At 44.1% G+C, this 18,957-nt stretch overlaps 1 protein-coding gene across 3 annotated transcripts in view; it reads left to right on the forward strand.

Annotated features, from left to right (window-relative positions):
- The window catches only part of LOC143423111 (uncharacterized), a 69,901-nt gene extending 53,924 nt beyond the window's left edge, over window positions 1–15,977 (forward strand). For 2 of the 3 annotated variants that reach the window (XM_076894201.1, XM_076894200.1), the window contains exons 9-19: window positions 2,656–2,811; window positions 5,848–7,005; window positions 8,996–9,160; window positions 9,298–9,378; window positions 9,710–9,889; window positions 10,233–10,886; window positions 11,161–11,229; window positions 12,390–13,146; window positions 13,296–13,501; window positions 14,021–14,314; window positions 15,426–15,977. In XM_076894201.1, the coding sequence (XP_076750316.1) occupies window positions 2,656–2,811; window positions 5,848–7,005; window positions 8,996–9,160; window positions 9,298–9,378; window positions 9,710–9,889; window positions 10,233–10,886; window positions 11,161–11,229; window positions 12,390–13,146; window positions 13,296–13,501; window positions 14,021–14,314; window positions 15,426–15,494 (3,789 nt within the window). In that variant the 3' untranslated portion in view covers window positions 15,495–15,977. Of the gene's footprint in view, window positions 1–2,655; window positions 3,089–3,604; window positions 7,006–8,995; window positions 9,161–9,297; window positions 9,379–9,709; window positions 9,890–10,232; window positions 10,887–11,160; window positions 11,230–12,389; window positions 13,147–13,295; window positions 13,502–14,020; window positions 14,315–15,425 lie in introns of all 3 variants that reach the window. The other variant, XM_076894202.1, reaches the window with a different exon arrangement.
- The last annotated feature ends 2,980 nt before the right edge of the window (window positions 15,978–18,957 follow it).

The raw sequence follows: 18,957 nt of genomic DNA on the forward strand, positions 1-18,957 counted from the left end.
AATTGATCTTCCATGACATTTTCTTATAAAAATCGTTTACTCAAACCGTTTACTTTGTTGCTTGTGCGTGTGATAGTTTCTTGAAATTTCCAGCGCATAAAATACCAGGTAATTTCAGGTAATAACTACAATTTAAGGTAATTATTACTCATATCGTTTCGTAATTTCGAATCAATTCGTATCGTTCAATCACCTGTCCTTCGATTTCTACGCGCGATTGCATGTCTCTCATCGGATTCAATTTGCGTCACGAACGTTTCGTTAGCCGCGGTGGGTTTTTTCGCTACCATTTACTCGCGATGACATAGAAAGGTCATTGAAAGGGAAGGGTGGAAAGAAGTTGGTATCCGTTCGCGCGTGAGAAAAGAAAATCGCGAAGTAGCGTTTAATAAATTATGAAAGGTCGCGCTTGTGCGAAAGAAATGGATCGTGGCGATGATTACCGAGGTAAGATTACGTGGCAGAAGAAAGTCACAGCTGGTTAACACTGAGTCAGTGTGGTCGTTTTTCTTTTTTTTCTGTGCTCAAAAGGTTTTCACCACGAAGGTAGCCGAGGAGTTCGAGGCAGTCGCACCGCCATCGTGGACCGATCGCATCGGTGTCATCACTACTCCATCCGGAAGTCTCGATTCTAATTACATCAATACAAACGATCTGCGTTGAACTAACCGCTCGAATTGTACATCGACGGTTCTGCTGCTAATAATTATTAATCATCTTCTCTTCCCAATAATAGTTTAGCGATTCATCGTTCGTAATGATATTATAAAGTATTTATCTCATTCTTTTGTTTCACACAGATACGATATGACCCTTAAATGCATGATTTCTTGATAAATCGTATGACACACGGTGGATGTGAATATAATTATGAAATCCACATTCTCATGTTTTTAATTCTATTTTTATTCGAGCAAATTTTGCGGCTGATTAAAAAATTAGAAATTCATGTATCGTCGAACGACAACATTGTGCATTCAAGGGACACAAGGTATGGAGCGATAAAGTCAAACATTTAAATCATAAAAAAAAAAGTTATAAGTAACACGAGAAAACGAACAAAATATAGTAACCACTAATATGTGATTAACGTTTACGTGTAGTTTTGTCTCTTATGTTACTTCTCATTGTGGATTTACATTTCTACTAATATGTACAGATACGCTGTTACTATTACGATAATACATATATTGTGTTATACAAGATTATATACTTACATATACATTTACATATACATATATATTTTTGGTAATAAATGTTCTGGTTCTTGGATGGCACGCGACATGCGGTTGTTCGTTCTTATTTAATCGCGTCCACAAATATACTCTTTCGTACCGCGTCACGCCAGTCGTGAGAACCGAAAGACGGCTAGAAAATTCCCATAATCGAGGAGCATGAGCCAACTCTTTCAAACGATCCTTTTCCGTGGACATCGATCGTTCTTTCGCGCCAGTTTCATAGAGTACGTTCCAAGTATTCTTTTCGTGGCATCTGGAATAATTTAATCCTCAGCAAATCACAACTGGAGACTCCTGCAATGTTCGATTCGACCCTCGAACGAATGCTTCAACGAATCATCGTCTCCGCGAACACGTGAAAATCGAGGAGCGTGGCCACTCGGTTCGAACCGAGCGAATATTTTCTTCGAACCTTTACAACGTAACGATATTTGACTTTCTAACACGAGCGCATTCCTATTACGTAGGTTCTTCGCGTTCGAGGCGGTAACGAGTGAAAGTAAATGGATGCTGCAGACCGCGTATGCATTAAAATTGTACCAACGCGGCCGTATCTGGGTCGCGTGGGTGGATCGGTATAATCGTGAAGGGACAATGGAAATAAAACGGCAGAAAATGCTCGATTTAAGGCCACGAATTTACTTCTCCCTCGTACAGCCTCGACCTGGTTTTCCAGCAACAAGTTCTCCGAAAGTTCGAAACTAGTTCTCGTTACTTGGTCGATACCGTTCCCTAGTGCGTTTGTAAAAGTTGACGAGCACCCTGTCACGCGAGTTTCCCTCGCGTCTACTTTCGCGCGATAGTTTGTAACAATTTCGTGGGAACTTTGTGATTAATTATTGAACGCGTCCGCGGTTTTGTTGTTGCTCGAATTGCGCGTTGTTGAGGGCATATCACTGGAGACCTCTATCAGAGAGAATCAACAGCTGTGAGAAATCCCGATGGAAGCGGAAAAAAAATCAAAGTGAGCGGGCGACCGGTCGCCGTTTGCCTCTATTCAGCGATACTTCGCTTCTGGAACGAGTTTCTAGCCAACCGCTACTTCGCTAATACGCGTTTCTTGGCGTATTAAAGCAGACCGCGGTTTCTCCTCTTCTTTAGCTAGTTCGTATTTCCACCAAGAGATGGTGTATGCTCACACGATTATGGGATCGGTTTCCAGTACGAAGGGACTCGAGTAGATCGATCAGAACCGATCACAGCCATCGAACTGTTCCCCCTGTCCGTCCTAAAGACATTCAGTCGAACGAACGAACAACGCGTACCTTGTAATTTATCCGTATTACTGTAAATACACCGATCGACGAGCATCGACTGCTACGTAGAGACTGTACGTAGAAGAGATCCACCGATTTCGACCCACTCGGCACCGAGTCTAGTGTACAGCACCCTGCACGCACGAAATTTCTGTTTCTAGACGTCTGGCCAGGCACCGATGGTCGATGTCGTCAGTCCTGGCGAGCCAAGATTATTGACCCTTTATCAGGCGTTGGAGTCGATCAGCGTCAGGAACGAACAATTAGAGGGCAATACGAGCGCGCAGCAGCGAGAACAGGCTGGCGTGGCCCCCCAGGTAGACTCTAATGCCACTGTCGCTAACGGCACCGGCGGTAACGTTAATAATGACACTACAAGTCCCACCGTGGCGACTACCGGTCCACAGACCCCAGACACAACCGCGAACACTATTCAGGATAGCACACAGACCCCGAGATTAACCGAGGCTACGGAGAGCTCCACTCCCGCGGTTACCACGGGAGCCCCTGAAACCCCTTCGACGACTGAACCGGTTCCCACCAGCACAGAACCGTCCTCTAGTACCGATCAAGCCTCCACCAGTACGGAATCGCCCTCCGCTACTGAACGAGCCCTCGCCAGCACAGATACGCCCTCCGGTACCGAACAAGCCTCCACCAGTACAGAATCACCCTCCAGTACAGAAATGCCCTCCACCATCGTACAAGCCTCCGTCACTACAGAAATGCCCTCTACTATGCAACAAGCCTCTGTCACTACAGAAATGCCCTCTACTATTCAACAAGCCTCCAGTACAGAAATGCCCTCTACCATTCAACAAGCCTCCAGTACAGAAATGCCCTCTACTACTGAACAAGCCTCCACCAGCACAGAACCACCCTCAAGTACCGAGCAAGGTTTGGCCAGCACAGAATTGCCCTCCAGTACCGAGCAAGTTTCGTCTAGCACAGAGTTGCCCTCCAGTACCGAGCAAGTTTCGTCTAGCACGGAATTGCCCTCCAGTACCGAGCAAGTTTCGTCTAGCACGGAATTGCCCTCTAGTACAGAACAAGTTTCGTCTAGCACAGAATTGCCCTCCAGTACCGAACAAGTTCCCACGAGTACAGAATCGTCCTCCACCCCGGAACAGGTTTCCACGAACGCAGATTCGATGCCTGCGACAGAGCAGACCAGCACGACTGAGTCACCTACGCGAGTTACAGATGCCACAACAGTGGCTGTTGGTACCGTAGAAAGTGCTCAACGTTCGTCCTTTGGTAACGATTCGATGAATCAAGAACTCGTAAGTTCCAGCACGGATGTTCCTACGACCACGAGTTCTGTACTTCAGGCAGGCAACACTGAGGTCGATCAAGGTACAAATACTGCTACCGTTGGTAGCAACGAGGTGCAAACCACGGAGATGCAAAGATTAACAGACGACACTGGCGTCAGTTCGACAACGGATGGTTCGCAGAATCTCGTTGGAACGACTACTGTTCCAGTGACTACTACGAGCGAAAATCCTGAGACCAATACCATACCTTCGTCTGAAACCACTGCCACTCAGACACCGGAAATTAGCTCGACTGACGCCTCCACGACTGAATCAGAAGCGAGTAATATGATCGACACGGAAACCACCACGGCGATGCCGACAACTACGATTCGAACCAGATTAATTGATTTCGCGCAGGATATTCTGTCTCTATTACAAGCGTCCATGTCTACGACCACGGTAGCGAGTCAGGATTCGACGACGATGTCTCCCGCGATCGAAATGTCGAACGCGATACCCGACTCGAACGGTAACAGCAGTCTGGAGACGCTATCGCAGTTGAGAGACGGAACGACAGCTGACCAGGGACAGTCGGGGGCGACTACTCAGTCGTCAGTCACGATGGATCAGACCAGTTTAAGAATGGCTGAAGAAGTGACTACCCAGAGCGCAGTAGGTTCAATTGCTACTACGTTACCTACAATGGTACCCACTCAAGAAGCCAACACGCAGGACGAAATAAATTCATTCACAACCACAACACCAGTATCAGTAACAACAACAGCAACAAGCACACAAGACTCTCAGACAGTCCCGCCCATAGAAACAACTACCATAGACGACTCGAACAATTCTACGAGCACCCCGGGTACCCCGTTAGACGTTGAAGTGACCACTACGTCGACGATCACTTCTACCAACGACACTTTGCTAACAGAGTTAATGTCCATCGCAAAGACACTCCTCTCGGAAGAGATAAACGATACAGAGCAAGTGATAACGGAGCAAAATCCGAATGCCCCGTCTAGGTTAGCCAATTTGATGGAATTGTCCAATGACGTGTTGGGCACGACACAAACCGCTGAATCGTCGTCTGTTCCTCCACAAGTGACGACAGAAAGCGTAGAGTCGACCACCGTATCTATGTCGGTATTTACTACTTTCTCGGTTGACACTTCACAGAACGAAGTGGACTCCACGAACCCCACAATGACTACGTCCTTCGAAACTCTGACAGATACACCAACGACGACCTCGCAGGACAATCTGTTCGACAACGAAATACAGGATTTACTACAGACGACTGAAACCACACCGTTAGCATTAGGACCGCTCGGTCAAATCGTAGAGTCGACGACCCCCTCGTTCACGACGGAAGACGGGGTGCGAGTCACCCTGTCCGATAGAGGATCGTTTAATCCCGACACTGGCTCCGATACCACGACTCAGTCACAGACAACCGTCGTCACCACACAACGCTCAGAAACGACAATCACACCCACCACGAATACGGAGTTAACTACTAACACGGTCGAGTTGTCGAGTCTAATAACGACGACCGATGTAGCTACCACACAGGGCGCAACTGAACCCGTCGGAACCACTGTGCCATTAACAACTGTAACATCACAGCTTGTGACAGATACCAGCACTAATCAACCAGAAGTAACTACGGTAGTTCCCAGTACCACCCCTTCCTCTGTAAATACTGTAGCTACGACACCGCCCACATCCCTCGAAACGAGCACAGAGCAAACCACCACCACCACCACGTCTACTTCCGTAGAACTATTCGGACGTTTAACCGACTTAGTCGTGGAAACTAACCAAACAACAGAGTCTGCGAATCAGTCGACACTGTTTACCACTGACACCCCTGAAGCCACCACGCCATCAGTTCCAACCATTGCGCCGCTGGATGTTAACTCCATGGACGACACGGGAGTCACTACTAACCAGCCCCCGCTAACATCGACCGCTACAGAGCCCGCCATGGATACCACTACTACTAATCCACCCAGCGAAACAACATACCTCCCCCAAACGACCCCGTACCTCGAAAACGAAACTCCAACTGTTGTTGCCCGTTTCCAGGATACGACATCAGCAACCGCCCAAGGGACGGCAGGTTCAGGAATCGGCCAAACGACCGAGACCGGTTCATCCACCATCCCAACAACCATCGCGACCACCCCATCGCCACCTCCCGAGTCCCCCTCATCTGAATCACCTCCCACGTCACCCATCACGACCACGTCATCTCCGGTCGAGACGAGTACACCGACGACCACGACTGAGACAGCGACCGCGACGTCAGTAGGACGCGTACCTCAGACAACCGGAATGGACGTCGTCACTGTGACCCCAGTGACGGAAACTACGACAGTGAGCGTCGATACGGGTGAGAATCTCGCGTCGACGGAAGCTGGGCCGACGACAGCTCCGCCGGAGACAATGACCACGACATCTGGCTCGATGAGCACCAATCAAGCCGCCAATGACTCTACCACTGTCGCTCCTGAAAGTACCACCGCTCCTGGAAATAACGAGACCGCCTCGACCACTATGCCCACGCAAACCACCCCTGGAACGACCATGCTTCCAGCTACGACGCCTCCAGCTACAATGCCTCCAACTACAATGCCTCCAGCCACAATGCCTCCAGCTACAATGCCTTCAGCCACCCCTACTTCTCGAACTCCCACGACGCCGTACTTAGGCCGTTTCGGTGGCAGCAGGCTGACACCAGCGCCACGTTTCAGCCTGAGCTCCACCACCAGAGCTCCCCTACGGGACTACCTGGTGTACGGAATTTATCCGAACAAAACGATCGTCAGGAAGCGGCCAGAGGACAACCTGATCGACGCGAGGAACGTGGACAGCCCGTACGTGATATTCGGTATCTTCCCGGACGGCAGGCTGGTCCGGAAATTCCCGAATGGAACGATTATACCGGATCCACCTAGGAACCCGGTCGAGGTTGTGTTCTCACTTAGCACTTCCACTACCACTAACAGGCCACCACCCAGACCGTATTATAACCAGGCTAACCAAGGCACTTACAATCAGTATCGAGGCGCAACGTTCGATTATAACGGTAGACCTGTCGCTGACCCGATGAGAAACGTCCAAAGTCCCGGCACCGTTGATCTTGGCCTTACTGGTAACGCGATCGTCGGCCCCAGTGGAGGTGGACCCGATTATACGGGGCCACTTGGTACCCCTGCTAGCGTCCCGAGCACCAACGAAATGGTATCTCTTATTCCACCTGTTCATCATCATCGATCGTTAGCCGTGCGCAACGCGAGAGAAAGATACTTGTAAACGGTTCGAGGACCGAAACGTGTGTTTCTTCTTTCACGTGTCACTTTTTTTCGACTATTTCTGAAGGACTGTTGTGTCATTGTTGCATAAAATTCGGAGGGGTTGATCGTGAATCATTCCAGAGGACGTCCGAGGTTCTTTCAGTACATCGTGTATGGGATGTAAACGCTCGTTAGTAGTTATATGTTGGATGTTTCATTTGTCGATTGGTTTTTGTGTAACAATGGGTATACGATGAAATGGTAATCGTTTCGGGGTGTGTTTTAAAAAATTTTGTCTTGTTATTAAGGTATAATTGTATTCGTATTGTTTCATTTCACAGAGGCTAACGAATTCTCTGTTTTCTTTAAAGGAAAAGAATTATTCAGAGCTTTTATGTGCTTTAATTGATAATTGTGCTACGTTTTTATGTCATATAACGTGCAATCAGTGGCAGTAAGAAATGAACGAGTGTTTATATTCTATTATTACTATAAGTTTGGAGATTTTTGAGGCAGTAATTTATTTTATTTATTTATTATTTTTTGTTGTTTTTAATATCTGTACATATGTATATTTTTTTTATATTTAGTTTATCGAGTAGTACTGTAATATTTATGTTTACAATGACACAGAGCAACTTGCTTCTTGTTTAACGCTTTGGTTTTGTTGAAGTAGATTCTTTGGTACTGTACATACTAATCTTTCAATTTCGCATTTACATTAATTGTATTCTATGATTCTATTAATTGTATTCTCTGTTCGTGTTCTTTCAAATTGCGTCCTCAGTCCGATTTTATCGTTAAAAGACTTTATCCAATGCCTACTCGAACGTGTTTCACTATCTCGCGGTTCTCTCGTTAAACATGATTTTTTTTCCCTGTTTTTGTTCTTTTGATTAATTTTCGAGAAGTTGTACATATTTCACTGTAAATTTGTAAATAATCGTTGTATATGTTTCGCATGCGTTTGTTGTTTTCATGCACCGCGCACGTTGAAACGCACCAAGTGTTTAGTAGAACCCAATAGCATATTTTGCATTAGTTTTTCAGCACCTTCGTTACGATTTGAAACGTGTGAAATTAGGAGACAAAATTAAATGAAAAAAGTAAATTGAGATTAAAGTGGAAGCAGACGGTATTCGATAAACTCTTCGAAGTAGGTTTTGAGAAATAATTCATCATCGTTCATCTTTCATCCCCAACGAGCGAGTTTTGTGTTGCCCACCGAATTTAATGAAATATTAATCGATTGTCAATTGTTGCATATTTATATTGTTGCATATATTGAATTTTCTATATTCTATAGCATTAAAGCAGTTCACACTTTTGAAAATATACAGGATGAATCGTGTAGATGGGATCATCTGAATGCTTCAGTGTTTATGAGTATATAAAAAAAGGATCCATACAACCATTTTTTAAAGTCGTCGATATTAATTAAAATGGAATCTTATACTCGCTAATATACATCACTGAATAGTCGAGTCATATATATAACTGAATTCATCTCATTACCTCTCATAATTTTGTAAGAAAAAATACGATATATCATCCTCAAAATTATCATAATTAAAATTAAGTTCCATTCGAAAAACCAGCAACACGTTCCTAAATTAAAAAAAAATAATAATTCCAGAACAAATTATTTACTTTCATTTACACTTTGAACAATTTATCACATCACAAACATAATCCCTCCGCACGTCCATGAATATATTCAGATGATCTCATTTCAATCGCACAAACGATGAACTTCCATCAAGAGTAAAATAATAAATTAGAAAAATCTAATTAATCTAAATTACTCCTCGCCGTTGAAACGCTTCACGGAGCAATCGATTAATGTTTCCTCCCCCGCGAAATTCGCGTCTCGTCGTCAATGTGCAACCCCCAGTTTGGTTACGTTTGAAACACCGTTGAAATTTCGCATTGTTTAGAGCAATGCCCTGCTGAATACGCAAATGGGGACAGCGTCGATTGTAAGTACCGGTCGACTGGCGACCGATTCGCAGGGCGGTCGTATCGTCCAAGATCGAGAGAGGGACGAGGCCACCAGGACGAGGCAGGCCGGAGGTCAACGCAGCTCCGTGTATATCGGACAGGTAAGGAACCAAGAGAGACAGAACATGATTTACAACGACGCCGCCGCTGATTCTTTCAGCGCTGCAACATATCTCTGGCAAGGAAGAGACAAACAAAAAAAAAAAAAAAAAAAAAATAGCCACGTCGAATGTTTCAGGACAAGTTCGTCAATTATTGGACCGATGGGGCAACTACCGCTAATCCACGCGCTCTCAGCGTGAGAATAAATTCAGTAGCTGTAAGTTACACGATATGCGAGGTTCTGTATAATCTTTTGGTTCATTTTTCGCGAAAGTCGAGTTCTTATCACGTTTTATATTTTTGCAGTGCGTTCCATATAAAATATTTTGTGGTATATTTGAAAAACTGGATATTTTAAAAGTGACTTAAAATCTACTTTGTATTGGATGCAAAATTGATTCGATCAATTAATTCTTTCATAGATACAAAATTTTAGTTGTACCATTAAAAGCACTGATTAATAAGAAATTGAAAAAGTTAAAAGTTATGAAATTAAAAATTAAATTCCAGTTTTAAAAATACACGTGACTAACCCTCGCTTTACTTAGGCTGCTAGGAACGTGGGACCGTCGGTGTCCGTGCCATCATTTGACAATCTTCTGAATAACCAGCCAGGAGGACGAGTCACAGCTCCGCCTGGTTTCCCATGGAGGGATCCTTTGGACCAAATCTTTGGTATTACTACCTCTTCGCCGATAATAACAGCCTCGGTGGCATCGAACACGCTGGTTAGTATTCAGTAGGCTTCACCCCTTAAATCACTGTTCGAAGTGAACCTCCGGAACTCGTGAAATTCCTCGAGCTAAATTAGTAATTATTGTTTAAGTAAGAGAAAAATGTTTCGTCGTATTAGACTGCTCTATCATTAATTTTTCGATTATCAATTCTACGTTTATATTGTTCGATCATTGTAATAACTGAAAAATTTGTGAGAAGGAATTTTTAAGAGTTCAGATTCACTATGTGCTGTAATTGTTACGCACAGTTCTAATCTGTGCGAACAATAATTGATATAATTAATATTGGTTATGTACATCTCGTAAAAATGGAATATTTTGTCTTGTTTCTTAGGACGATTCGTCAGACATAAATGGCCCAACCATGGCACGTCCGATCAACCCCTTCGTCGAGGTATTCACCCCGTTCTCCAGCGCGATTGGTGTTCCAAGGGGCAGTATTGGCACTATTCCTCCGCCACCACCACCAACGTCTACTGAATCCACAACTACTACGACCACCACGATGATGCCAAGTACAACAACCACGATGGCACCGACTACAACTACAACCACGACAACGATGGCACCTACTACAACCACAACCACGACTACGATGGCACCTACTACAACCACAACCACGACTACGATGGCACCTACTACAACTACAACCACGACTACGATGGCACCCACTACAACTACAACCACGACTACGATGGCACCCACTACAACTACAACCACGACTACGATGGCACCCACTACAACTACAACCACGATGGCACCCACTACAACAACTACGACTACGATGCCACCACCCACCACCACTCTAGCACCTGTAGCAACTGGCCAAAGAGCTAATTTGGAGTCACAAACAGCAGATACTAGCACACCAGCAGCTCCTCCTATACAAACGACTCAGTTTACTCTGCCACCGAATTTGTTGAACGCGCAGCAGCAGCAGAATGCTTTTGGAACCACATTCGACGATTTGGCTTTCCTGAACTCGTTGGTGAGTTAGATTCTGTTTGATTAATTGAATTTTAGATTTTCTGTTCGATCATTTATGAGAAATGATTGAAGTAATAATATATATTATGACATTTAGAAGGCATAGTGAATCATTGTTCTGGTTCGGTTTCTTTAGTTGTGTCTATAAAAATTTATAGTTGCATTTTTGGAGAATTATCGTTCGTTATATTTTGTGCCTAATTTGCTTACAATAGACTTGCTCACGTCAATAGATTAAATTGCATAATTTATTACGATCGTTAAAAAATGTGCAGTTGCAGAGTAATTCACGAGGTACAACTCAGAAGACACTCACGCAAGTCGAACAGCTCCTAGCGAATAAGGTAAGTACTCTTTTAAATATGATACCTTCTACAATTTCAATTACATTTGTTACATTATTATCCTCTACGTCCAATAAAGTACTTCAGCAGTTCCATCTAAAAATCATGTGATTCATACATTTAAACATTGCCATTAAATTAACTGCAACGTTTCAGTTGCAAACTGTTCCATTACAGTAAACTCAATGACATGTTCAAGTGCAGTATCGCTGCAATTCATACGCGTAAATGTACAAACTGCTCCAAACGTGGCAGCAAGGTATTATTCGCATGAATCGCATCTCTCTAACAAAACGAAATCGAAGGAATCCCGAAAAGAGCGAGTCTGTTATCCAACGAACGTCACGATCGCCATCTGAAACTGGATGCAATTGTCGTTCGTTTTCGGTCGACCAGCGACGCGAGAAGCGGAGAAACGAGTGGCAACGCGGACGTCAAACGATCCTTTCACTCGTTTGCACAACCACGCAACGAAATTGTATTCCGTTTCTAACGCGATCGAGCCGAGTGCTGCATCGGTTCGCAGTCATTTTTTTTCATTTCCTCTTCGCTCTCCTTCACCCTTACCCGAGTGCGAGCTCCTTTCTCGTGTTTCTGCCGTAGGCGTGCGAATGAAATCGCGGGCGACGCGAGTCACGCGAGAAGAAAAATTCGGTAGATCGGAGATTATCTTTAGTCACGCCCTCCTTAGAACTACGTAATGACGGATCTTAGACAATCGCGACCATATGATCGGGCCAGTCACGGTGAATGGATCGGGAACGGCCTTGCCAACGGCCTTCTCTATTCCGCGCAACAGTTGTCCGATATGTCGCCTCTTGATAACGTTACACAGCGCGCGGAACTCGTGCTAATGTCCGCCGCCATTTTGGATCACGCATCAGTCTAGCCCGCTCGGTTTCAAAAGTTATTCTTCACTTTAATTGTCGCTGTATCTCCGCGTAGCGATAGAAATGCATTATAATTTATGAAATATTTGTATATGAATATTACTTTTATTCTGTTTTTCAAGTTTTATGCGCAACGAATAAAACGAGACGGGACTAATCTTTGAAGAGATAAGATTTCTTGAAAGAATTTTAAATTCCATAAATCTCGCAATACTTTAAGTGTGGAAGATGCGTACTATTTGCAAATATGTTAATATTGTTCTTTTATAGATACTGTCACTGGCGTTGAAAAGTCCAGGATCGACTCGATCCCCAAAAGCAATCAACATCGAAAACGTATCTCCAAATTCGATATACGGATCTTCAAAGTCACCCTCGGAGCCAATAGTGATAGATTTATCCCCGTCTTCGACCGTTTCTGCTCCCACGTGGAAGCCAATTATAGCACAAAAGTTAACCACTGAAAGATCGATAAGCAGTTCGGTACCTCAAGTAACCCAAAAACCAGGGACAAGTTCTACAACGACTCTGATAAGCACCACTAAAGGGCCCATAAAAGTGACACCAAAACCAGTGACCAATGCACGACCTAAAACGACCACCCAACAGCCATTAGGATTCGCTGGTCTCTTGTGGCAGACTCTCCTCGGTGGTGGCAATCTCTTTGGACCGTCGACGACTGCGAAGCCTTTGAAAAGCAAACCAGTGAAAACTAGCCCCAAATTAGTGGACATTACGCCGAAACCGATTCTAACGACGCTGAAAACGACGCAGAAGCTGAAGACGACCACCGCGATACCCTCGACCACCACTGCACGAGTCGTGGACGTTTCGAAGGTTCGCGTGAACACGCCAAACGCGATCGCAGGGGCGGAAAAGTCTGCGACCACGCCGCTTTCAGTGTCCACGACCAAGCAGCCGTTGTTGAATAATCCAAATCCAAGGGTGCCTAACGTGGTGACTTCGACTTACTCTCCTGAGGAGGATGCGAAGTTTTTGGTGGAACTTCTACGCGCTGTTGACCAGGGTGAGTTACGTTTTACGTGTGCTTAATGTAGTTAACAAATTTCGCGAGGAGCAGAATGATACGGGTTACTTGATAAAAGTTCGATTAACGTGAGAAATAGGAAATCGTTTTTGAGATTTGTGTGTCGTGAAATATCACGTTCGTTCCAGATAATAAACCTGGTGGCTCGAAGAAGTTGAGCCAAGTTGACGAATCCTTCTTAAGAGCGATCTTAAGTGGACAAGCTACCGCAAAGACGACTCCATCGCCCACATCTGAGATCAATAACGCTGCCTTGTTAGCGGCACTGTTGAAGGCTCAAGGGATAGAACCTCCTACCCCAAGTACTAATATCAGAGAACAGTTGCAGCTGGCGGTGAGTACTATTAATAAAATATTATTATAAAACAATGCGATAGTATTTTAGTAATATGACAAGTAAATAAAATTTTATTTACATGAGGAATTTAATGAGCGAAAATTAATCTTCTCGCGAAATATATTTATTATTAAATACCCTTTCAGTTAGAATCATGATTTTACAATGTTTTCATCTCTTATAATAGCAACTTTATTATAATTCCGTTTATTATAATTCACTATACACGAATAAATATCTTAATACCAAACGATATAAAATTACAAAAAAAAAAGAAATACTAAATTGCGATACTGAACAATTGCAAACCGTAATAACGACAAAAATTGTCCATCGAAGCTTGCCAAACGATATTAAATATACTTGCTAGTTCGAGAGGGATAAAAAAGGATCGAAGGATAAAAAGGTAATCGAGGAAAAGTTGGACGCGTCTCGGTCGAAGAGCAAGGTCGAAACGCGAGGGCAACAAAGAGCGGTGGCACGCGGTAAAAGAGAATAATTATCGGTCTTGTACAGAGCCTCGGGCAGAGCGTCACCTCTGCTCCGGCCGGTGGGTCTACGACAATTACGACAAGGCCGACGTCGACCGCGACTCGAGCCACGGATAGCGCGAAAAGGACGGTGACACCAAGACCAACCTCTGGACCAAAGGTACGCACCACGTCGTGGTCGCCGAGCTCGACGTATCCACCGCCCCTCTTCAGCTCGTTCCCCGGTGTACCGAAACAGGCCAGCGGCGATGACTCTCGAAATGGCGCGTTATTCGGTGCTACCAAAGCGTTCAGTCAGTTTCTCGGAGCCGCGTTAAGCGTAAGTACTCTTTTATGTTATGGTTACTCGTTTAGGGTGATCGTGTCAATTACTGCGGACTTTTATCAAAATAATTAGTCACGAAGCTTGTAAACGCATTGGATGAAGTAATAGAAATTCTTTAATTCTTTTACTATTTGATGATGATAATTTCAGCAAAATAAATGACAATAATAATATTTTTAATTATATATTCACAACCGTATCAGACATAGTATTTTTTATGGGTAGTTATTACTGCGGTTTCGAGTCTGTCAAGCATAACTTCCTCCATCATAGATGACATGTCCCGTGACAACCTGCTAGAAAAGAATTACTCATGCTAATCAAATATTATTTATTGTAATAAATTTGATTGTTATGTACTAAATGTTGGTTTATTTAATTTTTCATTTATTTCAAATATTATTCATTAAATGGATTTCATTATTAGGAATTATATTTCCAGTTAAAAAACTTTAAATAATCATTAGGTGAGTACTTCGTGTAATATTGTATTAAAAAATATTTAACATGAGGTAATGAAATTATTTAGATATCCGCAGTATTTAGCTCACAGTAATTAGCTCTCCCGCAGTATTTAGCTCGCAGTAATTGCCTCATATCCGCAGTATTACCCGCATTCCATCACTGTATAAAAATGATTTTTTTCATTTAATATTTATTTTTTATTGGCGTATAAATATTTTTAGAAATCCACAGTAATTAGCACATTTACCCTGTGCGATAAGAATTTACATTTCTAATGTTATCTACAGCTAATTCGCATTCTCCGTGTTACGTGTATAAATCTTATCGCTCATCGTTATAATTTATCGTATAATTCATTGAAATAGTTAAGTGCACCGACTCTTGCATTCGTTTTACTTTGCGCGAATAAAATTTCAAGCTAATTCAAGCAATTTCAAAATAATTAGAAATGACAAATCTATTTTTACATAATAATTAAACATCGCGAAATAGAAGCTTTACAAATATTAAAAATTAATTTTCTTAAAAGAACTGCAAGATTTTCATCGAAAAATCGTACAGTAAAAGTTTATGCAATGTTTGTACGTAAAATTTTTACGCAGGAAGGGAATACAATTGTCGCATGTCTTTCATGTTTCAGGGAGCGGCGCAACAGTTGCAATCGTTAGTCAGAAATGGTACTAGAATCGTGTCCGAAGTGGTGGGGTAAAACTAACCGATCTGGATGGAAATTAATAATTGTAATCGATAGAATAAGAAGTTGATTCGCTGACGTGAGAATTCAGAATGCTGCAAGTGTGATAATTTCGAACAATCTGCGTTGAGACACTTTCCGCTTCGATGGATAAGGTTGTAGAGGTACCTCGGCTAAGTATTCGCTACGGATTCACTCGGATCGGGGATTTTTCGGAAATCTTATCGGCAGATTAAATACTTGTTCGATGTTAAAGGTAAACTAATCGAATTCTATCCTTTTTTATGTATAGACCGTAGAATTACGTGTAATACTCGTAGCTGTTGGGTGATTACGTACTTTGTTTTAATCAGTCTAGCTAATAACGAGCATGACGTCTTAAACGTGACTTAATTCTTCATTCTTAAAACATGGAGTCGTTTTATGAAACATTACCGAAGCAGACATAAAAAGAATCGTTTCTACGATTCTAAAACCAATCAATTTTCAATATGCTTGAAAACTCTAAAAGTTTCTCAGAAAATTCTGAATCATAATTAAGCTGTTTCATAAAACAAAAAATCGCAATATTTTGGGATCTAAAGAGAAAACTTCGTTGCCAAACACTCTTTCCATAATCGTAAAATCAAAACTTTACGCACTACACTTTAAAATATCCCCCCCTTAGTTGCAATTTGAAACACTCTCTCTGAAAATAAACAAGAGAGATCGATTCACACTCCGTGTTTTAAGCGTCGAGAACGTCTCTCGTGAACGGGGTGTCCCACGTCGATGATATGCGATCAAACGGGAAGTCTCGAGCGTTGGTAGTGTTGCGATGCGAGTATCGGCTCGACGCCTTGCGAACGTTTCTCGGGGTAGAGCCGAGGGGGTGGTCCCCGCTCCCGACGGCGCTGTACCTCTTTGAGACATTTGTAACGTTCGTCGCAATTAAGGTAATTAAATACCGGGCGAGGTAGGGGCGGCGACGCGCCTCGTCACGACTCGCGAGACAGTGACGATCCGCGACGTCCCACGTGTGAAACGCGGATCGATTTGCGAGGCCCACCCACGAAGATCGATTTAAACCACGACCTCGTCGACGACGCTGCTTCGTGAAGACGGTGGTAACTTAAACGTACGTACGTACGTACGTATACATATACATATACATATATCTCTGAATGGTGGTACGAGAGCACGAGAGAGAATGGTTGCGCGTGTATATGTGTCTGCGTGTGTGTGTGTGTGTGTGTGTGCGAAAGAGACGAAGCGACAGGGAGGTTACGCGAATAGAGAGAATGAGACGGGGGTGCATGTACAGAGAGAAGCGCGAAGGGGAGAGCGCGTAGCGTGTACAGTTCGCGGGCACCTATCGCTGTCGGTGTGTCGCGTTCCTTTTTCTTTCTTTCCTTTTTTACATAATAAACCTGTGGTGCACGCCGAGTGTCCGCGGTGCACGATCCTTGGGTCTTGTTTGTCTTACGTTTCGTGCGTGCGATCGCGCGGTGGTAGCGGTGGTGAGTAATAAGCTTCGTTACTTAACGACCGCGTTAAGGGTTGAAGCGCTGACGGGCGTGTTCAGCCGGAGGTAGTTTAGCGAAACTCTCGATCGGTCGCAGCCGGATGGAACTCGAATTCACCCCCTCCTGGTCCCGGTTCTCCGTTTCCCGGATCCGATTGTGTTTGTTTGGTCAGAAGAATCGCGGACGATCGTTAACGGACGGCGCGATGCACGTTTCGGAGAACGCAGGTCTGGGAAACGAATCGATTCTGTTTCTAATCTATGACTATACTCTGTCCTGAGTAGTTTGTAAGCTGTACAATAAAATTTGCCAGCCCTGTTTTCGATGTTCGATGGCGGGAATTGGAGATGGTACGAGAGTGATTAAGAGTAGAATTATATATAGATCGTAATAAACGCAATGAAATTTACAAGTGTTGTTCGAACGTTTTGGTGAAGGTAGTTGTAAGCTTCTATGTATTGTAAGGTTTCCTTCGTTCGCATGGGTGGATGATGGATACATATGGTGGATACAAATTCAGGTATAAAACAACAGCGTCTGTCATTAAACTATCGTTAATCTTAATTGCAGCAACTGTTACGTCGACGGCCGCTATTTGCCGATCGTTTTACCGCGCGTCACAGCGCGGCACGATGGAAATTGTTATTCAAAATAGCTGCAGATACAGCGTCCGTCAATCCGGCATAATCAGAGTGTGAAAATAGACTTGTCTCTCGTTATCGCGATTACCTTGCACGGAATGCAACTTCACCGATCGTTTACTGGGCGAGCGGTAATGGAAGAAGGAAAAACGAAACGCAGTGGAAAAATAAGGGGAAGAAAGAGGAGGAGAGGAGGGAAAGAAGAAAGCGGCGAAGGAGAGAAGGACAGGGAGCGCTGGTAAATTGTACGAGGCAGCGTTTCTTTCGCTGTTTCTTTTCCTCAGCTCCGCGTGTACTCCCCTTCCTCGCCGGGAACGCTGGCGAGGGTCGGTCTGGAATATTAATCACACGCTATGACGTATTTAACAGTCATTAGGGACAGCTGACTAGATAGGATGCAAAGTATGAAGAAGTAGAAAGTGACGGGGACCTTCCTCTCTCGTACGCCACTGACAGATGTAATAAATCGATCCTTTCAGGTCGTACAATATAATTACTAAGTATTCGCAGGTACGGTCCACCGTCGCGGCGAAGACACCATCGGGGGCGATGTAAATAGAATAATGGATTAATTTTCGAGGCGAGCAGCTCCTCCTTTAGGAGAGGCTCGATCGTGCCCAACGGGATTTTTCTGCGAGAAGATGAATCACAAACGCGATCCTCGCGCGCGGCGCCCTCCCCCCCTTCTTCCTTTCTGTCGCCTCGCTTCCTTTTCCACTCAACCTGTTTCGCTCGGTCCACGCCGCTTCCCGTGTCATTTTTACTACTGGCAAATCGCTTTTGTACGCCGTCACGGATATATTCGTCCGTGAGGCGGTTGCCAAAAAATTTCGCTTCATCAATTTCTCGAGCGATCGCGATCGATCGCGACTACGCTCGTCCTCGTTCGCGAGGAGGAGTCACGTTCTCACCGTTAAATCGCGAAACGATCGCGATGATCCCGAGGCGGCGTTGCTGTTCGATTTTCCAAAGGAATTCCTTGAAACACTAGTCACGTGCGATAATAATAACCGTCAGTGGCTTGTATAGAATAAACGGCGGCGCGTCTCAACGGAGGGAACGAGTTATTCTATGACGCGGTGCTGAAAAACTGGGAAGAGGGGCTGCGTTCGCGTGTGTTCGAAATGGAAACGCGATTGCCGGCTCGGAAAGTATAGAATGACTTTAACTATGCTAATTAAAGGAGTTTAAATGCAGTGCATCCTCCGCTGCTTGTATCACTGGGAACGCGTAACGTACGATGTTGCATTCCAAGATAAATGTGGTATTCGTATAACGTTACCGTCGTTATACAGTTAAGCTTCGGCTCTAACTGCTCGATTGTCCAATAGG

This window comes from Xylocopa sonorina, chromosome 4, assembly GCF_050948175.1.
Source record: "Xylocopa sonorina isolate GNS202 chromosome 4, iyXylSono1_principal, whole genome shotgun sequence".
NCBI classification, from domain to species: Eukaryota; Metazoa; Arthropoda; class Insecta; order Hymenoptera; family Apidae; genus Xylocopa; species Xylocopa sonorina.